The sequence below is a fragment of the Protomyctophum bolini genome (genome assembly GCF_963924005.1).
Source record: "Protomyctophum bolini genome assembly, chromosome: 3".
Classification (NCBI taxonomy): Eukaryota; Metazoa; Chordata; class Actinopteri; order Myctophiformes; family Myctophidae; genus Protomyctophum; species Protomyctophum bolini.
In genome coordinates, this window is record NC_137864.1 from 46755468 (window position 1) to 46782980 (window position 27513).

At 41.5% G+C, this 27513-nt stretch overlaps 1 protein-coding gene across 3 annotated transcripts in view; it reads right to left on the reverse strand.

Moving 5' to 3' along the window:
* The window catches only part of LOC308310782 (VPS10 domain-containing receptor SorCS1-like), a 176162-nt gene that overhangs the window by 80631 nt on the left and 68018 nt on the right, over window positions 1–27513 (reverse strand). For all 3 annotated transcript variants that reach the window (XR_013963536.1, XM_080757205.1, XM_080757204.1), the window contains exons 2-3: window positions 15408–15475; window positions 8799–8898 (exon numbers count right to left, since the gene is read on the reverse strand). Coding sequence is in view for 2 of the 3 variants with exons in the window: in XM_080757205.1 (XP_080613331.1) it covers window positions 8799–8898; window positions 15408–15475 (168 nt within the window). In the remaining variant the exon portion in view is untranslated. The remainder of the gene's footprint in view (window positions 1–8798; window positions 8899–15407; window positions 15476–27513) is intronic.

A 27513-nucleotide genomic window follows, 5' to 3' on the forward strand; every position in this document is an offset into this window, starting at 1 on the left:
CAGTGCTCATTAATAAATAACAGCATGCAATTTGATGGATGCTGTTAACATACATTTTGTCAGCAATTTCTTCTGTCACAGCTATAGCTATTTATAACTTGCATAGCTTTATTTGAATCAAACATGGAAGATGAGCTTGGGATAAAGTCTCAGGACTGTTTATGTTTAATCTCTTAATTTATGCTGCTAGAGAAAAAAAAATGCTGTTGTCTTGGATTAATGAGAAACCACCAACAAAGACCGGCACAAAATAATCATGCAGTGCATGCCATTGGAATTTTTTAACACTTTCCCTCACATTCACAAGTTACACAAGTTAATTGATGTAGAACAGCTTCCCTCCTGAACACGAGTTACGTTTCTACAGGCATATTATATACGTGCCTGTAGAAAATACCAGGGGTGTGGGCAGGGAAACAAACCTATACCTTATGATGTCACTGAGCATCATGAAGGTATACTGAAAGACCCACCCACCTCAGACCTCAGCAACATAACAAAGTTACAACAAATATACTAATCGTCCGGGTGAAAATCACCCGTGTTTAAGTGTTCTAGGGTTACACATCAAAATGACTACACTTCCCAGAGTGCCCAGAGTGCCCAGAGTGCAGCTGCTCGTTAGTCAAACAAACACCAGAGAGAACAAGCTACAACTGAACTACTTGCAGGTTCGATTCAAAAGACAATACTGTAGTTGGTGTAATTGTTTTTTGTTTACATGCTTGTTGTTTGAAATGTTGCTGAATGTGTTTGGTTTTAACTGTTTTAACTGCTACAGTTTTAAGTTGGTTAAAAGGAACACATTGCAGCATTTGTGTGTGTGTGGGGTGGCACACTTGTATGTTCAAACACAAACACATCTATAGGACAAGTTAGAAATTACAACATTAAAAAGGTTTAGTGAAAACAGAGCCGATCTAAGCTTGCAGATCAGCTATTTTTCTTAAAATGTTTAAATGTTGTTCATTTTTTTTTTTCTCTATCAAAACTGCAGAAATAACTCCTGGACTGGACTAGTTTGCCCATAATAAGGTAAGAAAACAACACAAACTGTGGTCTTACCTGTCAACACACTTTTACTCTATGTCCTGGGGTGAAGGCAAAAAGTGATATGCACAAACGTACATGTTTTTGTTCAACGGTATGTCACAACCCACATTAATAAAGTCCATCCACTCAGTTCTGATGTCCTCATCCTTAGTTGGGATGATGCAGAGAGACTGGTGTTGGTCTTTACAGCCTCTAAATCACAGCAGCCTTTTCTGCACATTCAGTGTTCACAGAGCACTGGGTTTGTTATACCTCAATGATTTAGCTCCTGTCCCAAGCTGGGATCACCAGGATCCACCAAAGGGATCCCACAACATACAAGCCCTTTGCAAAGACATATAGGAGCGAATTGTAATGCTCATAAATTATATATAGTAGCAGGAATTATGTTAAATATATTAAACCGAGGCCAAGCCTTCTTTGTAACCCAGAGGTACAAAATGGCACGGGTGGGGGGGGGGGTGCACAAGCCGCACGTTGGCACCTCGCCCGAGTGCAGTGTAGTTGAAAGTGTTATTGAACCAAGTGTTACAACCTGAATTGCACATCTAGATTTCTATCTCTCAATTTATTTCAAGGCATACGCTAGTCCAGGCATGTCCAAACTCCCCACAGCTTCCTTCCTAAAATCCATTATTTATCCAATATAAAACCAACGTTACGTATATATGTACACCTACGTAAGTACGTATACTAGTGTTCTAGGATATATAATAGGCTATGTAGGCCTACTGTATACTACTGTGGCTGTGTGTTTGTCTGCTGTTGCTAGTGAGTTGTGACAGATGGGGTACAGTACAGTATGTGGCTCTTTCTTTCTTTCTTTCTTTCTTTCTTTCTAACTTACTTCTACTCAAAGCTTATGCTTATGGTGTCTCTCTCAACCTGCTCCACAGGTACACGAGCCAGGGTGATGACCCCAGACCCCCAACATCAGCTTCTTCTCAGCCCTGAGTCCATTCTCCTGCGACACGCTGTGAATGCTGGACCCACTGCACCACACCAGACTGCTGTGTGTGCAGTACTAAATGTAGCACCCAGCCAAGACCCGGCCCGCAACAGCCCTGCCAATCGGGCTCTGCCCAGATAGCCAGATGTACGGAGGATGGAGATGACTGGAAACGCTGCTGGAGGCCTCATCATTGACCCGGGCATCACTTACATTACACAACTGATGAAGTAGAAGATGGCTCAAGGTAGGGAGTTTGTTTTTTGCTGCTACTCCTGCTGCTGCTGCTGCTTGTGTTTGACGCTGTGTGTGTACTAGTGTGATTCAAGCTGGTGTACTATTGCTGTCATTTTGGGGCCCAATGACTGGGTGGCAATGAAACATAACGTAACTGTTTGTGGCTCTGGAATTGAATGCTGATGTGAATTTAGAGTTTGTATGTTGCGTTGTATCTGCCATTGAAGGTATGTGAGTTGTTTCAGGGAACAGTAGGCCTATATGTGTATGTGGGGCTCTTGATCACTTCAATAATCCTGAGTGAATTTGCTATTTCCTTTTGGCTTGAGAGGTTTTGGGCTTTGACATAACAGCCAATGATTTAAAATGTTAATTTTCAATTGAAGACTGATACACAGTAGGTTGTGTTGTGGTTGCTGAAGTTCGTTGTGAGTTATTGTGACAGGGCCGTATTGGTTCATGACTGGCATGGTGGCGAAGTCTTCTTTCTTTCTTTATTTCTTTGTCCCGTTCTTAAATAGTTGATGCATTAAAATGTGTCTGTATCCTACACAAATCTTGTGCCTTGGACAAAACTATAGATTTTGTTTTGTCCAGCTAATGAAGAATAGCCTGTGATAGTGTGAGTAACACGGAAGAAAACAACCCTAATCTTTAACCCATGGAATGGGTGTCACCCAACACAATAGAGGTGGTCCCCAGGTTGCTCTTAGTCAGCTATAGTGGACTGTCCCTCTGGAAGCTGAAGTGACGAACAACATAAAATATTAGTTTATCCAGCAGCCCTGAAGGAAAATGGTCAATGATGTTAAATGACCACTTCACCACTTTTAAACCTATCTTCATATAAATGGTCCTCACTAATGTTCATGATAAAATACCGCAATGGTTTTCCGACTTGGTCTGTGTCTCATAGGAGGGCTGTGGGCAGTTCAGAAACCCGTCCAACAGTGACATCATCGTTAGGCAGATTACTATTTTTTAAACAAGATTTGTTTAAAAAACATTTAGATTTGTATTATCGTGATAACGATGGCTTCCATTTTTCACTGGTGGATGGGTTTCTGATCTGCCCACAGCCCTCATATGAGACACAGAGTATAAAAATAATTGTGCTATTTCATCATGAACATTAGTGAGGACCAATTCCATATCACTCACCATATGCACTCCTTTTTTTTGCTATATTAAAAAGTATGATGAAAGTATCAACACATCGACACAAAAATAACCGATTTTGTTCTAGTAAATGCCGCAGCCCTATTCCAGCATACCGGTAATATCTAAATGACTGCATTAATAGATGAATAATAAATGCTGGCCTTGCAATGACCTCTGCCAACTCACTCACTCACTCACTCACTCACTCACTCACTCACTCATTCACTCACTCACTCACTCACTCACTCACTCACTCTATCTTTATCACACCCTCTCTCTCAGCCTTTCCCCTCCTATCCGTCTGTCTTTCTCTCCCTCAGCCTCACTTGGTCCTCTTCTCCTGGGCTCCAGCGTTCTGTTCTTGCATCTCCATTGGCAGCCATTTGCAGATTGTGCCTTTAGGGCTGACAGATGCTCAATCCCCTCCGGCGGCCCCAACCCCCCCCCCCCCCTCTCCCCATCCTCTGTTAAGTTGTCTCCTCCATCATGTAACCATCACGGCGTGCGTGATCCGCCAACAAAGCATATAGCGTTGATATACACACTTTCACTCATTACACCTGCACCGGCAAAGGTAAACGTTATTACCCCGCGCCCACGGTGTGTGTTGGCTTTCAATTTGGTGTTTGAGCTCGGCAAATAACCCAAAGAGATAGCAAAAACCATAATTTAGATCCTCTAACCATCCTTGATCTATGTAGTGTTTAATCAAATAATCGAGAAGCAGTTTTTTGAGTGGTGCAACCACTCCTACAACCAGCAATGTCCACCTGTTTGTGTACGTCAATGAGTATGTTACTTATTTATACCAGTAGGGGGCGCCAGAAACAGAGAGAGGGGTAGTGCTGTGTCTCTAATGAGAGAGAGAGAGAGAGAGAGAGAGAGAGAGAGACACACACAGAGAGAGAGAGAGATGGGGGGGGGGGGATTGCACCACTCAGTTCACACGTGTGTGATTTTTTCTTTTACTTTTACTTTGTATATTACTTATACTGTGTATATCAAACAACACAACAGAATCATAATCGAGGAAAAACGTTGAAGTAATTGTGAGATTGATTTGACGTCATATCACCCAGCCCTATAGGTGCTCGTTGTGAGAGGTTAAGGAATGGACATGGAACAGACTGATCGCTGGTACAATACAGCAATGTAGCAATTAGCTTCTAGATCAAGCATTCACAGCATTTTATATAGCGCTTTTCTCCAAAGCACTTTCCATTACACCGTACCCCATTCACACACCGATGACGGAGGAAACGGCTCATTAGGAGCATTTAGGGGTTCGGTGTCGTGCTCAAGGACACTTTGCCAGGAGGAGCCGGGAATCGAACCTGGAACCTTCAGATTCCGAGGTGTGATAGACTAGGCTCAGTATGTTTACTGAAAACAAAAGGAGCATAATTACTGTATATAAACACAGACAATGTAGCCCAGAAGAGGATAAACATTGAGTTTACTCCACCTATTCTTATCGGGGAAACATCTCTGTGCAGTGTGCACATCTCCTCTATCGCTTTTGCTCATTATATACACAGCTTGTGTATTAGTCGACAATTCATCCAAATAAACGTTTTCATTTACTGAAGACATGCAGTTAAACGTTAGTGAACATTTCAACTTTTAATAGCTGTCGGGTCTTCAGGACAAAAATGTGCTGTACATTATTTTATTTATTTTGCCATTTTGAGTGTGATTTGGGGACATGGAACACTGCAGTTGAGCTTTAAGTCTGAGTATAACTGGAATCTGAGCATGTTACAGAGGAGCGACAATGAACAAAAAGCCTTTGAACCTCCACAGTGGGAGGGATCTCATTTGTGGTGAATTCATATTCCGCCCACCGGCCTGTTGTTGCCGTCTGAGTCTCACAAGGCCGTAATTGGTTTTGAGCGCTGTGCATACAAACCGCGCAGACACGGACACGCAGACGGAAGCGCACCCCAGCTCCGACAGACTTGCAGAGATTGAGAGGCGTACGCACTTGCATGCGCGCGCACACACAAACACACGCACGCGCACACAACGTAGAGAGGCCTTTTGCCTTGAAAACACTTAGTCTGGCAATTAGTCTGGCTCTCTTTATTCTTGTTTTCAATGATACAAATAATATTTGTATTTCATTTGAGAGGCATTATCTCTCATGCCAGTGTGTGGAAGACAAACATTCCAATGGTTTTCAGTTGTGGAAAGTAACTAAATAGATTTACTCATGCACTGTACTTAAGTGCAATTTTTAGGTACTTTGACTTTCCTTGAGTATTTTTTTATTTTATTACTTTTTCTCTACATCTCAGTACTTTTTCAGCCACTGTTGTTTGGTTTCTGCTGAACTGTGTCCATGAGTGACCCCTGGGTCATCTCTGTCTTTCACTCATCTCTCTCTCTCTCTCTCTCTCTCTCTCTCTCTCTCTCTCCCCCACCTTCACATTAAAGTAAAGAGAGGATCTTTGTTTGCCACCACAGCAGCAACAGTCACATGGTATCACGCCACCAACCTCCACCCCATTCCATATTTGTGAACCATTGTGTTTGCGTGTGCGTCACAAAATATATGTATAGTGCGTGCGTGCGTGCCACATGCGTGTGCAGTGCCTGTGTTTTGCGGTGCTTGTGTGGGAGTGGCACATGTACAGTACTGTATGTGCATCCATGAACGTGTGCATGAAGGAATGAGGTGAAACATGCAGAGTCTGAGGTTGTGTACGTGTGTGGGTGCGCTGCTTGCATGTACTCCGTGTGAAGTGAGAGACAGACATTAACAACCCGCGGAGCTGTTTGCGCGTCCTCGCGTGCTGCAAGCACTCGTCGTGTTTCGACACGACGGAGGCTGTGCTGTGGCCAGCTATACTGTTCACCGAGCTGGAGAGGCGGGCATGTGTGTGCCTCCCCACCGTGCAGCACTCCTCCGTGCCCCCTAACAGAGCTGCTGCCTCATTAGACGCACTCCACACCGTCTATTGTGCATTACAAGTGACTGACTCCTTCTCCGGGAGCAGTGCTCAGTCCCGCAGAACACAGCCTGATAAAGCATTCATCTGAGGATCTAAAGGAGAACACCAACAAAAGGTAGCAGACGAAAAGGATATGCTATCACCCGGTTCCCACTGTCGTGTCGGTTTCCTGCTCTCTCTCTCTCTCTCTCTCTCTCTGTTTCTCGAACTGTGAATTCTTAAATTCAGTTCATTGTGCGGGCGCCTACAGGGATGCTACACTTCGCCAAAATACATGGGGGATAATACTGTGGGAGCAAGCCAGATAATAATAACCGCACAACGGGGGGTTGCTAGGGCTGACTCAAAGCATATAGCATTGCTGCTGCTCTCTCAAACTGAGAGTGCATTGTCGCGCTTGTACTGTACCACACAGCTCAATTGAAAAACCTCCATAATAATTGCCAAACATATTCATTATTCAATTTGGAAAAGTCTTCTCTAGTTTGTATTCACTTTCATTGAGTCGATGGTATATTTTTGTTAACGGTTGATGCCAATTATGAACCAAACAACTTCCTGGCATCGAGTCATTTCAGTATGGCGTGTGTATCATTACCTCCTGTGATGACAACATGAATACATCCCTGTCAATCTAGCCTGAAAGTGCTCGGATCAAACCAGCGCCGCAGGAAACGGACGCCGGTTCCCCATTGGTTCACCAACCCATGTTATTAGCTGATAATTAACTATAGCAGGAGGAAAGGATTTCTGCTGATTAGTCGCATTAAAGGAAAAACACGGAAAGGGCGCATTGAGGAGGAGGAATAGTGGCAGATGCTTAATGGCTTTCAGCTACAGCATGAAACATATTGCTATAACACAAATGTCCTGCGTGCATAATCGCATCGGTAATTCGGTATCGGTCAACATATTATTATGCATGTAATGTTAACATGTGCACCTGGGGGGGGCAGTGTTGCATTTACTAAAGAACGAACTTGCAAAACAGACCCTGAATAAGTCCCCCACACACATTGCATTGCAGGGTTTTGTGTTGTTTACAGAAATGGATACAGCACAAAGGTCGGCAATGGCCAGTTATTGGATGTGTTGAAGCAGAAGTTTGTGAGCGCACACATTTGAAGAGTGTGTGCATTTCATCAGCACCACCAAGACAAATGAATAGCATTCTGACTACAATAGAGTGTGATGCTGTTCCTTCATTAACCCATTTTGGGCGGGAACCCCTTTTGGTGTTAGCGTCATGTCATGCTTTAGCTATTGAAAAATAGCAGATCTACAAGCTCATAGCGCGCCACCGAGTGGCGCGCTACGAGCTTGTAGGTCTGCTATTTTTGAAAAATCGAAGAACGAACTGACATTTTTAGAATCTGATCTCAGGTCAGAATGGGTTCATCAGACCAGTGTGTGTCCAGTGGAAACCTCGTATGAATCTGATCTCAGGTCAGAATGGGTTAATACAAAAAAGGAAAATGCATACTTTGTGACCTACAGTAGTTCTATACTTTGAACTGAGAATGAGACTGCAATGAAATGATTACCCAGTTACAATACAGATGCACTGTGGCACTGTATAGGCCTGATGCCAATTGCTAAAATTGGGTTCTGGAGAAGAAGACTCTTAGATGCTGTAACTCAATATGGGGGAAACTGCAAAAACTGTATAGTACTATACTGTAGCTGTTCATTTCTCATATAATTGGGGGGTTTATTACGGACAGAGAATGTCTGTGTAATGTCAATACAAAAATGTAATGGAAAAAAGTTTAAAAATATAATATAACCTCTCGGCCGAACAGTGGGGCCCTAGCGGCCTACAGTTTGGGAATCGTTGATTTACATGACCTGAAAACTCCCTTAAACCTCCCCCTCCCTCACCTAGTCCATAATTGATTCATTCTGGGAGAGCTGGAGAGAAAGACTGTACTACAATGATTAATATTAACATTTGGGGAGTATTTTCTGTGGCTTACTCTCTAGTTGGTTTATTATATCGTTTGGTTTTTTTAGAATGGCTTTTCTTAGTGACGGAGGAAGAGTGAGGCAGAGTCGGTGATGATGATAAATGCCTGGTTGCTGGTTATTACTGGTTAGTTATATCGTCGCCGCTGTTGGGAGGAAAGTGGAAAGCTTGTATGTCCAAAACCGTTTTCAGAAAATGGAGGAAAAAATGCTTTCCAACATCTTTCCAAAGGATCCAATGTGGTACTTTGTAAGTTTAATTGTTTTAAATATTTTATACAACCACAACCCACGACACACTTAACCACTTTTACTTCAACTTTCAAAATGTATAAGAAATGGCAAAACAGTTCACAATGGTGCAATGCAACGTGTTGCGAGATCGTATCAGCTATTTGTGCTACTAGTGTATATATGGAGATACAAGGATTCTGCCCGACAGCAACGATATAACAATGATATAAAAAAAAGCACATTACCTTTCTCTTGTTATTGGGGCTGACGTACAAATAGCTGAGTATTGTCTTCGATCCCACCTTCTCGTTCAGCTTCTGGTAAGTGGCGCCGTAGTCTGTTGACCTGGAATTGAAATCAGAAGAGTAGGCTGATAAACAAACACTTGATGAATTACACTTGTTGCAATTAAACGTTCCCTGGAGAATTCCAACGTGAGAGAAGCGGGCAAACGATGAAGTCCCTCTCGTGCTCCACACAGCCGCACACCGGGAGCACCAAGGGCCAAACGATGAAGTCCCTCTCGTGCTCCACACAGCCGCCTGCACCGCGGCGGCACGCCGGGAGCAGCAAGGGCCAAATCGTTACGGTCACCCCGCGATGACCTCGCTAGTATAATTTACATTAAACATGGCTCCGAATGGCATTAAAAAAAGGTCCCATTCTTCAAGATGCAAATATATATTTTTAATTAGTTCTGCATTCTAACAGTAGTTGTTGGCTGTTGCTTAGAGTGTTTGTTCAGTAACAGGGGTCTCCCAGGAGACCCCTTACATCTCAACTTACATCTCAGTGAACAACCATGAGTACTTACACTATGTGCATTCATGCACAAGCGGAAGCCTCTGCAATACATGGACATCCATTATCATCACACAATAAATGTGCAACATGTTGTCTTGGTGACACTGGTAAAATGGAATATTGGCAAGATACATACAGTTCAGTCAGATAACTCACAAATAGATTGAACACATATACTTATTATAGAATGAGAATACAAGTGTGCATATAATTTAAGTGCTGTCAAACAATTAAATATTTGAATTGTGATTAATCAAATCTAGTCTAATCAGTTTCACAATGTACCACAATGTTGCATTTCACGGCATAAACAGCAGTACAGATTGATATGAGCTAGGTGCTCAGGTGGAATTATAACGGAGGGGAGATAGAGGCACGCTCTATAAAATCCTCTGATGTGGGAGTGTCTCGTCATTGGTAATGTGAGCCTTCAAGAATATGCAGAGAAATCTCGTCATTGGCAGGCAAGAAGCAAGTACTCCAGTACTTAGTGCAAATTTCACTTAATGTACAGTAGATGAGTAATATTCAATATTTGGATTGAGTACTTTGAAAGGAAACATAGTTGGCATTAATTACCCTGATGAATAAATCAAGTTAATTGTTTCCAGTGCAATAGGTTGTTATTTTAAGAAAGACGGGTTAAATCAAGCATGCTGCACGAGTAGCTGAGTTCAGTTCCTCTTCATGTTTCATCTCCTTTTGTACCAGAAGAATCTACTAGATATAGTCAACTATACATTATACGTTCCTATACTCGGTGGTGGACAAAGTCCTCTTCTTTAGTTGTTAATCGTTATGCCAATTGATTTCTCCCCACACACATTGCTGTGTTGTCACTGCTGTTGTATCCTACTGACTCACCTGCCAGTGAGGAGCCCCCCCCCTTCGTCCTACTCCTCCCGCCCGGATTTCGGACCTGGCTAAAATGTGTATGCACTTAATTTTGGAGAGAATATCTCAACTGTTCTTGGCTAATATGACCCCCGCGAACAACTTGGGAACTGTAAAAAATTCTCTATCCGTGGCGGAAATACCCGAAAATGACCACGCCCTTTTTTAAATGACCACTACCTCGAACATGACTCTATCTTCTCTAAAACGTTGGAGCTACGGATTTTCGGAGGTGCTCAAAATGTTCAGAATACTCATGTTTGTTGAATCCGTGCCCAAGTCAGCAACCCTCCAGGTCATCATAGTGGCCAAATCCAAAATGGGAATCAGTCCGCCACCTTTTGCTAGAACTTTTGAACCGCATGAGCTATGAATGCAAACTTGTGCAGAAGGACGCTGAGGTTGGAACTGCTTTTACTCGAGTAAACTTTGACTTTTGTATGGCTTTCAGACATGATGTCATGTGGCAGCCAAGTCTATGGACTTAATGTTTGGGAACCAGTTTCGGGTCCAGTTGAGGCTCACACAAACAAACAAGCCCTAATACCACCACTTTTATACTGAAAAACATCCCTCCATGTGCAAAAAATGAAGGCCCTGTGAGTGGCCTTGTGAGAATAGTATTGTGCATTTTGCTTTGGCAATGTTATTCTCATGCCAATAAAGCCCTTTGAATTGAATTTAATTGAAAGGAGGCAGTCTAGCATGGTGAAGTGCTTACGTTCTGTTTGTATTAATGAATGGCATTTTTTTAAAGCTCTTATGATGTGCTTCATTATAATCAATAATGGAGAGTTATACCTTCATTCAGCCCAGGACGCTGAAGGACAGATGAAACCGGACATGGAGAAATTGGAAGACAAAACTAGCTAATGGATGTACAGTAGAAGGACAATTCTTTCTTGGAATAGTGGAGTGCAAATCACAAAAAATTAAATTCTTAAGTAAAGTACAGAAATAAATAAAAAATTATGCTTTACTGTCCACCACTGCCTATATGTCCATTCTGATGAAATGGTAGTTGCTGGTTAGGCTGCAAGCATGTTTTCAAATAATTTGTATTGCTTATTGGTGGGGTGGAACGTGTGTGTCGAATTTGAAGTCGGTGGGGCGAACGGTTCTCGAGTGGATTACAGACGTACACACAAGTACGCACGCACGCACAGACTTGGTGCATTTATAGCTAGATGTGTTTTATTGTCATTGCATCTTTGATTAAATGTGCTATCATAACAGATTCAGAGAGGGTGAACTTGGGTGAGCAAAGCTTAACTAAACATTCATACCACAAAATATGACAGAAACAAAAGGCCACAACTATTCCCAACACGCATGATCCCAACACGCATGATGTTGTTGTTGTTAACTATAATTGCTCTTCTTGGCAAGCATCAAAGAATCAATTTATTGTTCTTTTGTTTGTTGTCTTTAACCGCATGCACAGTCCACATACAGTAATTATGTAATTCACAGACATCATTTATCACTGATCAGCACACAATGAATGCACAATAATGCATTGCACAATAACTTGCCTTGGTGACACCGGCAAGGGACATACAATATCAGCAAGCTACATACATTACAGTAGCACCGTGATTCTAAACCTGCAATAATGCTAGTAAAAATCTGCAAAGTAAAAAATAACTAAAGCTGTCAAATAATTGAACTAGAGTAAACTTTTACCACAGCTCAATGTACAGATAGGTGTCATTACGTGTCATAGAACTCTCTAATGGATATAGCTTCCATTTTGCCAACCACCACACTACGCATTCAGTGCCCCAACATTTTGTCATTGAGACATTCCGACTGACAGACAGACTCGTAAGGACGGGCACTAATATGAACATAATAGCTTAGGAATCGTGTGTTTGTGTGTGTGTGTGTGTGTGTGTGTGTGTGTGTGTGTGTGTGTGTGTGTGTGTGTGTGTGTGTGTGTGTGTGTGTGTGTGTGTGTGTGTGTGTGTGTGTGTGTGTGTGTGTGTGTGTGTGTGTGTGTGTGTGTGTGTGTGTGTGTGTGTGTGTGTGTGTGTGTGTGTGTGTGTGTGTGTGTGTGTGTGTGTGTGTGTGTGTGTGTGTGTGTGTGTGTGTGTGTGTGTGTGTGTGTGTGTGTGTGTGTGTGTGTGTGTGTGTGTGTGTGTGAGTGACTGTGTGTGTTAATGTGATGCTAAGAATAGACTGTGCACCGTCTGAGTGCACTGAAGGGTTTGTAAACTTGTCTGGAATTCTGCCATGCCTTCAACCACCCAAGCTGCTTATCATGGCAGGGAGGACGACTCATATCTCCTGCCCTCATATGAACTATCCCAACCACGCCTTTTCCCACCTCCTAATCCAGTGGTTCCCAACCTTTTTTCCCACGTGTGTACTATATGACGTTACATGTATACATATATGTAGCTGTCTAGCAACAGGTGCATGTGCGCACGCTCCAGTGGAATGCGTTAGGTTGACTATATGGCTGTGAAGGTGGAATTGGCTTCATCGTAATAGCATTCATAATTTCTTCCATTTCTCTCAGTGAGTCACATCATCTTCATAAATGAGTTTGTGTCCTCGTAGGATGTTTCATTAACTTCACCTCATTCAGTGGACAAACTCAAGTGGTGACTCAGCTGTAATAATAAGCTGCGCTGCTGGATGGCTTTTTAAACCCACACAGCCATGTCTATACTTGCCTTTCACCAGTGGTGGAATGCAACATTTAAAGTCATTTACTGCCCGAGTTTATCTACAATAGTCGGCACACACTGCCAACAAGACCCACAGAATATTTTGTGCTATGACTGTGATGTAAAAAACGAATTACTAGCAGTGTACGGTAGATAATGAAGTATTCTAATGTTTGTTTATATTATATATATACTGTGTATATATATATATACTGCAATCATGTATTTGGGAGATTTACTACACTTTTGAGGTATTTCCAATAGTTTTACTTCTACTCAGAGGCAAATATTGTACTTTTACTCTTTACTTTATTTGAAAGCTTTATTTACTAGTAGTTACTTTGTAGATTTTGATTATTATTACAAAACATACATTAACCCATTCAGCCCTGAATAGCCTACATTTCGGACATTTGAAAATGGCCGATCTACAAGCTCACAATCGCGACGCATTCTGAAATCCAGTCCAACATCAGACAAAATGACATCTGACCTGTTTTTTAAAGTGAAAATACCGTGTGAAGTGAGGGGCGCTCTTATCATCGTACATCATCATGACGTAAAATACTAGACACTGTGACACTTTAAGACATGCACTATATATGCCTATTTGCTCAGACACTGACGGAAAATTCTCCATTCATTGTCAATGGGAATTTAACTAATAGCTGAATATAGGAGGGACTGGTGCAGTGGCGCCCCTCGCAAAAAGTACTCAAACTGAGTACCTATACCACAACTGACTTTCACAAAGCACTGGCAAAGAAAGTCCCGCATTGAGGCGCCTGCAGAGAATAGACGGACGAGTTTCACTCAAACTCATCTGTCCTTGAGAAGCCATCATTTTCTATTTAATGTAACTTATTTCATCTTCCCAGGGATCTGGCGAGGCCGTGGGTGATTTTTATCGGTTCATGTGGAGAGTTGCTGTAACACTAAAAATAAGTCATTGGCTCTTAAATCAAGCAGCTCTGTGATAGGGTCCTCCGTGGAGCCGATCAATAGCCCGATGATGTCATTGTCTCATGGGCCCTGAGTGTCGATGGTTAATTCTTTGATGAAAGACGCCAGAATGATCCAGCCCAGTTCAACCCGTTGCAATGCGTTTCCTCACCAGCAGCGGTGGAGATGTCTTTTATCTTGGATTTATTTCTATTTTATTTAGTAAAAGTAGCAATAACACAATACAAAAACCTTTATTAAAACTTTGACTTCAGTGTGTTAACATTTAATTGGCACCAAAGTAAAGTAAATTTAAAAATCGCATCGCTGGTGGGGAAGGAGGAGCTCCATAATAGCCGGAGCAATGCTAAAAGGTAAACAGACGGACGGCGCGTGCATATATGGAGTAAACCGTTGTCTACGAATATACACGTATAGCACCAGTAGGTACCATTAGCCTAGCTACATTTACAAACGTAGATGGCACAGAAAAAGTTAAAGGCTTTAAAAAAAGAGCAGAGCAGAAGTGGGGGGGAAAGGTGCATTAATGCAGTGCATAATTACCATCCCCTGTAAATGTAAAGGGCGAGGTTGCGCGCATGCAGGGGCGGCGGTGGACCAGGGGTAGAGTGGCTGGATGGGAACCGCAAGGTTGTCAGTTCGATCCCGGGCTCCCCCAGAGTTAGTGTCGAAGTGTCCTTGAGCAAGACACTGAACCTCCTAATTGCTCCTGATGAGCTGGTTGGTTGGTGCCTTTCCATGGTTTCCGCCGCCATCAGCTTATGCATGTGTGTGTGAATGGGTGAATGTAATGCACAAACTATGTAAAGCACCATGGATAAAGGCGCTATATAAATGCACCATTTACCATGCAGCCGTCTGGGTGCCAGCAGACTGGCTGGGCGAGCGCTGGCGTTTTGGCATGATGAGTCAGATCAACATATGTAATTAATTCTGTACTGGCCATGCATATATGGAGCGTGTCTTAAGTATAAATGTTTTGGACATGGTTTCCACCTGACAGCGGTAATGTTTTAAAGAAAGAAAAAAGTCACTCTTACCATGAAATTAGAATAGCTCTTTCATTGTACCTCATGCATCTCAAAACACATTAATACAAATGCCAAATTGTAACGGCACACACATTTCACATCAGCACCTTGACCGACATTTAAATACTATTTCGTTTCAAAAAGTATTTTTGATTCAGCAAGCATAGCTCATTTCTATGTAAATCATTGTCTCTGTCTGCCAGTGGTCTTGGACAAGAACGATTACTCTAGAGGCAATATGATTTCTATTATCTATGTTCTGTGTAAGAGTCTGAGTGGACACAGACCAGAGTTTTTCAGATAACGTGAACATTTTTGAAACTTTACTGAAGATGCTTCCTTGTCACAGACTCAAACACAAGACTCACAAACCGTCTTCTAAACACATGGGCCCCTACAACGCTACACCACCAATACACCAAAAAATAATATATATATATATATATATATATATATATATATATATATATTGGTATGAGGAGCTTACCTCCATAATGAACTCTCTGTGACGCTGTTGAGGTTGAAGTCAAACAACTTGGTCAGCATCAGAATCACCTGCAAAACAAAAAAAGAGAGAAAAGATAAGAACAATTTATTGTGACTGAACGCCTGGTTTTAATTATTACACCTCTACTAGCCACTGAGTTGAGGGGTTGCTCATCCGTGTGTGAGATAAATGAGCGAGACAAATATGAAGCGGTTAAAAAAAAGAACAGCTGACGACGACAACTTTTTTGTACGATAATCAAAAGCAAGCCCAAATAAGTAACTACAGTACTACACTTTAGAAACAAGCCCAAAAGGCCACAGCCTGCAAATAATATTTGCAAGTGACTTCACACAAAAAAACAAGCCCAAAGTCGCTTAAAATTAGCAGACATATGGCAATACCGCTTGTAGCCTGTTGTTTTGTCACTGCCAGTGTGAACATCTGGTTGGGGTAGGGGTTAGTTAAGGTTTCGGGTTATGATAAGGTTTGAGGGAGGTGCACAATTAAAAAAATAAACCTTGTAAAAGAAAATCACCCAGTGCTCAGACCGCATTACGACGGCACGCCTCAGTGCAACACAATGCTACTCAAACATTAATTTCACATTCCTCTGTGGCTCTAATTGTCTTATACTCATTACTAAATCATATCACACTGATTTTAAATACTGCTATCCAAATACACCTCGTGCAGTTAACACCCCCAAGACGCCCGGGTTCAGAAAGAAGTAGGCCAAGCTGCTGACGTCTTTGAGGGAGGAAACGGAGGCAGAAGAATCACATTCCATCCCCGAGCACAAAAGAGCCACAGCAGGATGGCAGCTCCCCATCTATTTACTTTGTGACTGGGTGGATATTTCACATTGCAATCAAATTCCACGGCAGAAATGAAGAGTAATATTCACAGGGAGACTCGGTCTCATCTTCAAGACTGTGGTATTTTAACCACTTATGCCCTGTTTTATACCGTTATACCTCGTTGCACAGTTGTCAGTGTTGCATGGAAACAGAGGAGATAGCCATGAGCTTGTGTTATTTTAATAATATAATGTCAATAATCTAAACTTTGTCGTAAGAAAAACAGCTAAAATTGACAATATCAAACAAACAATATCCATAAAAAACTGTCCTATTCACTTTTTGGCCTATAACTCTTATGATCGTATATGATCAAAAATATTTTTTTCCCTAGACTCCTTGGATTATGATTCAACTTCCCATATAGGTCTCGACTCTCGAGTTCTCGACCATTTCCGATTTCAAGATATATATATATATATAAGAAACATAACATACTGGGTGATAACAAGGGAATAATATATTGGTTTAAACATGGTTGAATATTTAACTCAGAAATCAAATGTATTGTATGGAAAATATGTTTTGTTTAGTTAAAACATGGTCATTCATTTTCTGTTGACAAGGTTTGAACATAATGGGGGAAAAATTCAAAAGCATGTGAGCAATAGTTCCAGGAAGTGAGAAACCAAGAACAGCTGTACAAGTACAGGAAGTGAGGCGGTCGGGCACATGAACATGGTATACAGTACAGTGTGTCAAAATCTAAAGTTGCAAAAGTTATAATTGGTCCCTCACTGTCCCTCACCGTGTAATTAACAGACATATAATATACTGTACATGCCCTTGGCCTATAGCAGTGTACATACACATGAGGAGAAAGCGTTATAGTATGAGAGAGGCAGGCAGATATACAGATATACAGAGACAGACAGACAGAAGAAGATAAAGCGACAGTCAGAGAGAGAGAGAGAGAGAGAGAGAGAGAGAGAGAGAGGTGCTGCATGGTGCGAGTGTGAATTGAGCCTCCAGCTGGGCATCTAAATGGACCTGGTAGCTCATTAGCATGCATGGGTGTAGTCCGGACATGTAAGGTCATTCATTCCCCGGGCTAATTCTTTCCACACTGGAGAAACAAAACACACACACACACACACAAAAAAAAAACTGGGCTACTTCCTGAATCACTCTTGATCAACAACTTTTGTTTTGGTCTAGTTGCTGTCTGTCTTTTCCCACTGCACCTCCTAAACAACGGCCCAAAGCTTTTTCCAGCCAGCCGCAGGTCGGCCCAAGTGCACCACATGTTCGGGTGTTGTGGGGACGCATTTGTTAGTGCATACTTAATAAGCACCAACCTCGCAATGTAATTCTCCCCTACCCAAGGTGCACCTGTTCTACGTGTACTCACAGGAGCCCCCATGCTGGCGGAACTGTTTCACAAAGTCACACGAGTCGTACGGTGACTCACCGGCAACCTCTCTAGCAGCGGTGTGAACACAAGGAGACACAGTTGGATGTTGCCCCGAAGCCCTGCATGGCACCTGACTTAAAGGCACATACAAATTGCATTGGCATAGATAGACTGGTTGTTTATTTTACTCTTTGCACACTGTTGCACACATCTGCTATGCATTTCACCTGAGTGGTGCGCCTTATTTATTTATGTCAGACACACTTAAAGGCAGCAATCTTAACCGGCCATGCATGTGTCTTAACCGGCCACGCATGTCTTGCTGGAAGCCACGGGTGAATCTTAACCGGCCACGCATCTTGAACTGTTGCACGTCGGACTGTTAGTACGTCAGACCAACGTCCCCTGTTGCATAGACTGATTGTTTATAGGGCTGAAAGCAACTACTGACTAAAATAACCAATCCTTTTGCAACATATTGTCAGATTGTAGGGTTGACTGTAAGTAACAATTTAAATGTTTTCCCTCAAGAAAAGTGTGTGTGTGTGTGTGTGTGTGTGTGTGTGTGTGTGTGTGTGTGTGTGTGTGTGTGTGTGTGTGTGTGTGTGTGTGTGTGTGTGTGTGTGTGTGTGTGTGTGTGTGTGTGTGTGTGTGTGCATATATATTTTTATAATCGATTGCATGGTAAATGGTAGTTACATGAATTTCATATTTATTTGTATGTACACTGGGGCACATCTACTGTATGCAGTTCACTTGAGTCATGCCTACACAGCATTATCTCAGACAGCAATGTTTGAGATAAGGGTGTTTGTTCCTGTGCATAGCGAGCAATACTGTATTACATGAATTGAATACATTGTGTCACACACAAGCATAAGGGTCGAAAGATAACTGTCAAAGTCACAAGGACTTATGCTTGGAAGTTCCATGCAGTTATATCATAGCGAGGGTTCACTGATGTTTCCTCCCCGCGGGAAGAATCTTCAGTGAATCCCCGCTATGAGGCTGGCCAAGCCAGGCTAGTTACAGTATATTGAGCTCTAACTTGACAAATTCAGGAGCAAGACCTAAGAAAGTGTGCTCCTTGGAGCTTCATTATTCAGACTGAAAGCCCTCTCCACGGCAGCAGTTTATGGGATGGGCGTTGTAAAAGCGGCAGTCTTCGGTGATTGGTTCATACCAACCACTCAGAATAGGAAAGCAGATGACGTTGTTGTCAATCATGAGGCTATGGCTAACCCGCATGCATACTAGCATGCACAAAAGCGGTAAAATATGTCGGATGATGATGTTTCTGTAAAGAAACTATTTATCATACGCTGATTTAATATCCAGATTGATACAGTCGTGAGTCACCGCAGTTGGGGCAGCCATGTTTGTTGTCTGACGCTGTTGAGTGACTGGGCTGATGGCCAATCAGCTGCTGTGATCGTATTTTCGAACGACACTAACGCCAGACTCCAGACCTGAATCGCCAGAACATATTTTCTTAATGGGCGTGGCTAGCGAATCAGGGCTGGAGCCAGGCTAGGTCCGTGGCTGAAATGCCAAATAAATACTGGGGCTTGATGTGAAAAAGGTTGAAAACCTCTGCTCTAGAAAGGCTGAGCGGCGACATAGTGTAGAGGCTTGGTGAAGGACCGCGTCCAGGACCTTCTGTCTGCCACATATGGAGACTAATGTGGGTGGCCTTCAGTGTCTGTTCATGTCACATGGGCTCCCAACTGGAAAGTACATATGCTCAATCACTGACCGTGCCAATTAGGTATGTTGTTGGTTTCTAGCACTGTAAGCATGACCCGGTCAGAGGACATGATGTCACCCCATCCGGGCCAAGCAGGCAGTTCATGAAGAGGCACGCTTGCGTAACCTTCATCTTGATACAGCTGCGACTATAGATTATTTTTGTATACCGATTATTCTGTAGATCATTTTTTGTATTTTATGGGAGTTATCGAGCATTACGTGTTTTTATTGTATTTGTTTAATCTATCAAAGAATCGGTTAACCACTTAAGCGTTTTATATTTGTCGCACAACTGTATCATGCAAACTTTGTGAAAATACCTGCTCTACAAGGTTGTACGATTTAGTATAAAACCGGCATAATGATAGGACAATTGAAAATGGGACCTTGTTGCTGGTGGTGGCATTTTAAAACCATTAAATTGTGTAATTATTATGCGTTTAAAGATGGCGTTCGATGGCGCCCATCCCAACGTGGTGAAACTTAGCAGATTGTTTTAGGTTTACAAACACAATTTCTCAGAAGAGACCAGTGTTGCAATATCGCCGATGCAAATGGAATTCTTAACTCAAGGCTCAGATCATTACAGTAATAACAATATGCGCCATGTTTGGGGAGCTGAAGGCATCACCCCTCCCCCATCGTTCTTCATTAAAGCAAGCCTTTTTGCCCGCTAGCAAACAGTATTATCTCTTATACTGTTGGGTAATTGTCCTTGGTTGGAGCAGACAAAATATCATCATGAGCTGAGATCCACAAACATGCATATACAAACAAGCATTATTATATCCTAGGGCACAACGAGGCAGAATAAACAAATATGAGACACGGCATCTCAGCATATCTGGACCTCGCTAATAAGGAAACGTGTTCGGATCATGTCCTGCAGGCTATTATCAACTATTTATTTATCCTCACAACCATGTTAAATTACTCTTGATTACTCTTTGTTTTAAATGAGTTTATGTTGTTGTTGTTTTTAACAGGGTACCCAGCATTTATATTAACATATCTAAAAATAGTTATACTCACTCCATTATGACAATCCCTATGCACTATCCCGATACCTCTTCAGTCAATGATATTTAGCCCATTTAGGCCTGACGTCGAAATTAAAAAAACGTTCGCTCTTAAAGAATATATACCGGTATTCAAAGATTTGTGCCGCATTTTTACGATTTTTCAAAAATAGCAGACCTACAAGTTCATAGCGCGCCACTCGGTGGCGCGCTATGAGCTTGTATATCTGCTATTTTTCAATAGCTAAAGTATAACATAATGATTAGTTAAAACACCAAAAGGGGTTCCCGTCCAAATTCCGCGATTACCTACAGTATGTTTTGACGATGTGTTGTGTATATCAAATGTAATCAATTTAAAAACATTTGATTTGATTAAAGTTCTTAAAACATAGAAACAAAAATGCTACCTACAATAATAGGTACACAACGCGTCGTGTTTGATCTTGTATATCAACTATTTTGGAATATATATATATTTTTTTTGCTTTTGAAAACATTCTTCTACAAAAATTATAATGAACATTCACAAAATACTAGGTTGAAAGTGGTAAGAAAAATGATATAACGTTGCTGTTATATGTATAACCATACTGTATATCTGATCAACTAACTTTGTGTTTTTTTTCTTAAATGAATGCCCTACTAGAACATAATATAGCGTCACACTTGACTAAAGTATCAAAAGTACAGTATAGCAGATCCACAAGCTCAAAACGTGTCACGAAGCGACATGATTTGCGCCTGTGTATCTGCTATGCTTTTGCAATTTCTTTGCAATTTGAGTCCTGAAAAGTACTGTAACAGTAACAGTTTTGGACAAAATAATGAGGTTTCCACCCGACAGAGACGATATAAATAACGAATGATATGTATCAGCCAAACCGATAGATGGGTCTGGATCTGATAATACTGAGCGGCGAAAAAGTGAGTCAAGTACACCCATATAATAATGCAAAAACACCTGCTGAGACTCTGAAAGGGCCAACACTGGAGGGCTGTCTGGCTTTTGGTGGATCACTGAAGCAGGAATGCCTCTCTGTGAATTACCACATGCCATACGTCTCCTTTTATAGTTTCATATAAAAAGTGAAATGTGCCGAGGAATCAGGATTTGCACTCAGTTGTCCGATTCTTGAATATCTTAAAATAATAATGTCTTCATCAGTATTAAAATGGATGAGTCTAATGAGAGTCTGACTCCCAGGAAACGAATTTGAATAAAAATAATTATGCTGTCATAATATGCTAATGTTTGTGATTGTTACTTTAACATGCAGAACCATTATTATACAGTATAATTATAATATTATATTTATTATAGTTTTGTGCATAATTACCCAGAAACAGGTACTCAATTAAAAGCACTTAAAGATGGAGTGCTGTGATTTTTGTATTTTTCCAGTGTTCATGGGGTGACAGTACTTCATTAGAGTAGACCTGACCTGCACTTTTTCTAGTTCCTTCTGCTATTGGAATGTAACGCTCATTGTGAAGTGCTTTGGAGAAAGGTGCTACAGTCAGTGCACCAACTTTAAAACTTAAAAAAGTTAGAGCATTATTGATTTATTTGCACTAAACTTTATCTCCAATAATAATCTTCCATGCCTGAAGACTACAAAGCAACTAAAGAGTCACGAAAGACTGAAGCTAAACTTTAAGTGGAAGTTGGTGGTTATAATAGCATGAAACAAATGTTTGGCCATGTTTTTAATGTGCTGTACATTATTATTTTGCCTCATGCTAATTGTATTACATAGCGGGGTGAACAATAGCAGAGCTACTGGTCTCCCTGTTTCATTTCAGCTCAAGCGTATACTGTTGCACTGTGTTATGAATTATGCATATACAAATGTGTGTGTGTGTGTGTGTGTGTGTGTGTGTGTGTGTGTGTGTGTGTGTGTGTGTGTGTGTGTGTGTGTGTGCGTGCTCACATATATATATTATATCCTTGCTGTCAGGCAGAAACGTATCTCCATATTTAAACTTGTTTTCTTTCTTTTTAGTTTTAATACTTTTGACACTTTATTGTACAACAGTACAAGGGTGTCACGCAAAAGTAGAAAAAAAGCTCACATTACAACACATTGTGAGCTTGTAGATCAGCTATTTTTGAGAAATTGAAAGTGTAATGTGTTTAGTCTGTCTGGGACTTTTACACCACAATTATTCACAATGGAAACAAGCCCCTTAGGGCTTTTTGTGTTATCCTTCTAGCAAAACCATTGACTGTACCGCTACGAACCTGGTAATAAACTATTCAATAGGGAATGCAAGGCTGACGTCACGGTAGGCTAGCTGTCACGCCTATACCGGCGCCATTGTGATTGTGATGGCCTATAAGCCCTACATATTAGATGTGCATTAAGTGTATTAACCCATTCTGATCGGGAACCCATTTTGGTGTTAGCATCATGTTATGCTTTAGCTATTGAAAAATAGCAGATCTACAAGCTCATAGCGCGCCACCGAGTGGCGCGCTACGAGCTTGTAGGTCTGCTATTTTTGAAAAATCGACCAGTGTGTGTCCAGTGGAAACCTCGTATGAATCTGATCTCAGGTCAGAATGGGTTAAGTTGGTGTTTTATCAATTAAAAATAGCTTGTGACTAAACAATAACTAAATTGGATCAATTGGAATACAGCCTACACAGGTACACTTATCCCCATTTCCTGAAGAGGTTTTGAACTTACAAGGTTTCCGCCCGACAGCGCCCGACATTTGCATGATATGCAAATGTTTCCGTGTTGAATGCGAGTGTTTTCGCTGTGTGTGCACACTGTGCACAGGCTGTCTGTTTGACTGCACACTGCGTGTGCACGTTAAGTGCACAGTGTTTGCAGTAGTACTTTAACCCATTCTGACCTGAGATCAGATTCATACGAGGTTTCGTATGAGACCTACAAGCTTCGGTTTCGTAGCAGACCTACAAGCTCATAGCGCGCCACTCGGTGGCGCGCTATGAGCTTGTAGATCTGCTGTTTTTCAATAGCTAAAGCACGACATGATGCTAACACCAAAATGGGTTCCCGGTCAGAATGGGTTAAAATGAGTGATGTGTCTGAAAATAATGTGTATTCAGGTAATAAATCTCTGTTTAGTACTAGTACATAAGGGGGAAGATAACACTTGACACAATTATTGAAATGGGATTCATGGACACTCCCTCTGAACTGATAGCAGGTAAACGTTCTCTGTACTGAGCAGAAATAGATGAGCAATGACAACACTGTTTTTTACAACTTCAGAAGTAGGTTAGGCATCACATCTAGCTTGAGAGAGTTGTGGTTACCTTCTTTTGATAATGTGGGCAAATAAAACGCATACATGAATTTTAATAACCCCGTTATGGGATGTTGCTCGTACGCAGTAATAAATAAAACTTTGGACCAAAGTGGCAAGCATGCAGAGAGAGAGAGAGAGATTTCTGAAGTACGTATGTATACTATGTATCTACCGGTACATACATTTATTATACTGTATGCTTGAGTACCTTTGCTTGAGGCCCGCGGTGGCTCAGGGGTAGAGTGGCTGGATGGTAACCGCAAGGTTGCCAGTTCGAACCCGGGCTCCCCCAGAGTTAATGTCGAAGTGTCCTTGAGCAAGACTCTGAACCCCGAATTGCTCCTGATGTGCTGGTTGGTGCCTTGCATGGTTTCCGCCGCCATCGGTGTATGAATGTGTGTGTGAATGGGTGAATGCAATGCACAATCTATGTAAAGCGGCTTGGATATAGGCGCTATAATATAAAGTAATATACCCTGCACCATTTACTTGAGTACTTTTTTTTTTACATTATTTTAAATACTTTATACTTTCTTGACTGCATCTCAGTGGCCAGTACAGTGTTATACATTTTACTCCACTACAAGTATTTGACAGCTTTAGTTTCTACTTACTGTACTTTGAAGATTCAGATTATATTTGACAAAATATGCATTCACCATTTAAGCCCTATTTTATACTATTCAACAATAGCCGATCTAGCTATTTTGTCTGACAAAAAAAATAATTTACTACTTTTACTTTGGTATACTACTGGTGGTATATTTTGATACTAATACTTTTGTACCTTTACAAAGTAAAAACTTGAATGCAGGCCTTTTACGTAAGAGAGTATTTTTATATTGTGTTATTGATACTTTTACTAAACCACCCTATGGTTGAGTCCCTCAGCTTTCAGTGAAAATAGTCAATAGTTTACGCCGATCTGCTATTTTCTGCCAAAAGCTTAGCATAATAAAAAAGAACATATAAAATCTAAGATGTACATCTTCCACAACTGGAAGCTACTGTATGTGAGAACGGCTCAAAGGCAATGAAAAGCCCCAGAGCAACATGTATTTGTCCCAAAGCACGGTTGCTATACAGAACCACAAGTTGTAATAGAATAGAGAAATGAAATCCATGCACGAGGCAACAATACAGTGCTACTGTAGTGTAGATATAAAGACCTTCAAACCCCTCGGAGAGTCATGGAGTTCATGTTCATGCCTTTCTTTGGCCGGCCTTGAGATGACTACGTAACATTGCTATCGCAAACACACTGATGAATGTATTTGTTGGCCCACATTCGTATTGCTATATGCTGTATGTAGACTGTATTCAGTACTGTTAAAATTTACTCTCAATGTTGATGGTACTGTATGTGTATAGAGGGTATGCGCGTGAAATCATCATCAAACCCGGAAGTTATGCAGGAATGCCTACTGAGTGGCAAAAAACTACTTTCTGGCCATACATCCAAACAGAAAAGTCCTATCTGATTGCATTAAACAACATTAAACAATATTAATCTTTGCCTGTTGCTTTGCCACTCGATGTGCCATTCACTTTAAGCATGTGCATACCCTCTATTGTCTGTACTAGAGGGGTTACATACAGGGACCCTCCCTGGAATCCTTGAGGGGTTTCCAAATGGTTCCATTTTGTGCAATGTCAGAGTTAAGGGGGTCTTTGAAATCAAAACATTAGAACCAGTGCTGTATGTCTTGCGTCTGTGGGCCTATACTGTGTATATATATGGACATGACTGACATCACAATACTGATGCCAGGGCGGAATTACATCATAGACTGGCATCAAGCTACCATGCAGTAGAGCTCTTCACGTGTCCCAAAAAAATAGACCCGGCCGGACCAGAAATGGACCTGTGAAATGTGTGACGGCACAGAGCCTGTCTTCATCACCTGAATTACATTGTTTTCATAGAACCTTACATTAATTTCAGTACCGGCTCTCCTTTGTCCCAATTATACTGAATCAAAGACTCACGTTTCCATCATTTGCATGTAATTAAAGGTGATTAGATGAGTATGTGATGGAAAACATAACATCCCCCCCCCCAAAAAAAAACCAACCACTCACCCCACCTCCGCTGTAGCATAATCACTTCAAGCAATAATACAGGTCTGACACTGACCTCCTTTTGTGTTGTTCCTTTTATTTTCTACCATTGAACATGATGTCAGTTGACTAGTAAATGTACCATGCGTAGTTTATTTTTAGGCTACAGTATGTGATAATAAACCATGGTGAGAATGACAGAAAAAATTCTGCCTGGCAGAAACCGTGTATCTCCATATACAGTCTTTTCACGTAAATAAATGTTAAAAGTTAAACTGAAAGTTTTAGTGTGTCTGTGGGTTTCATAAATTTTACATCAATAGGGAAGGGAATGTGACTAAATATGAATATTGAATCCATTGGAACACAGGTTCATGATTTCATGTCCTGAAAGGTAACCGTTTAGGACATACATGGTTTCCACCTGACGGCAACGGAGATTCTAATGATGCAATTCGCTGAAGGATGATGACACACTGGTTAAATAGACGGCACTGCATGGGAAAGAGAAATGCAATCAACGCGGGTCCTGACCTTGTCTCAACGCCACCATAATGAGATGATCAACCGCCGTCCCCCAGAGCCCTGAAAACAGCCTTTTCTGCTTGTTCGTAGACAGCTGTATCGATACCCAAACCACTGCTATCTGCTTCAGCTCAGTAATAGAATTAGGCTACACGTGCTGCACACAAATACAAAATAATGTAGACACCATAGACAATGCGTGTAAGCCACAATTATTCGGTGTTCGTGTGCGCATTAGTGTGTGCACATGCATGCATGCGTGCGTTGCCCTGTCGTTTGTTTACTAGGGTTCGTGCCATTCACTCTGTTCTTGCACTCGTAAGTCGATCTTGATAAGTGCTTCTATTAAATGCTTGTAAATTCTAAGTGTGTGTGTGTGTGTGTGTGTTTGTAATATTACTAGAAAGGTCCTCAAAGTATAGTATAATATACCGGTAGTATAGTAGTACATCAGAAATAGTCATTGAGATGACCATTTTCCTGGTTATTCAGAAATGGTTCTTTTATTTTTTTAGATATAGGTTTGATTTAGACCTACACTTGCATTTTGTCACACACCCAAAATAGTCGATCTACAAGCTTCTAGACCAGTGCACGAGAGAGGGTATGCGCGTGACATCATCATCAAACCATTTATGTGGGAACGCCTACTGAGTGCCAAAAAACGACTTTCTGGCCTTTACAGCCCATACATCCAAACAGAAAACTCCTGATCTGTTTGATCTGATGCATTAAACAACGTTAAACTCACTTTACCACTCGATTTGCCACTCACTTTATGCATGCACATACCCTCTATTAAATCAGGCATTAAGCAAAACATGGGGAAAATGTCCTCGCAGGTATAGTACTACCAGTAATACTTGAAGTGTGTGTGTTCTCTGAATACAGCATGACCACGTGGAAGGACTAAAGTTAAAATGGTGGCCAAACAGCGGGGCTGCATTTGGGTGAAGTTAACCCTGGCATTTGATCCATCTGATGCCTCTTGCGACTAAGACTTCGACCTAGCCCACACAGGAAGTCATTCAAAGCCAGAGCATTGTGCCAGCCTCATGCCCTTGGCAGGGAAATGCATAGAGCGGGAGGGGGTACAACCTTAGGCAGAAGGAACGCCTGCTTCCCTATTAGAGAAATAAAGCCATGGAAAAGTGAGCAAAAGCTTAGTAGGAACAGGACGCAAAGGACAGCAGCCGGACCAGGAGAATTATGTGTTCTTTGCTGCAGTGCCGGAATTAGTCACATTAGTTACT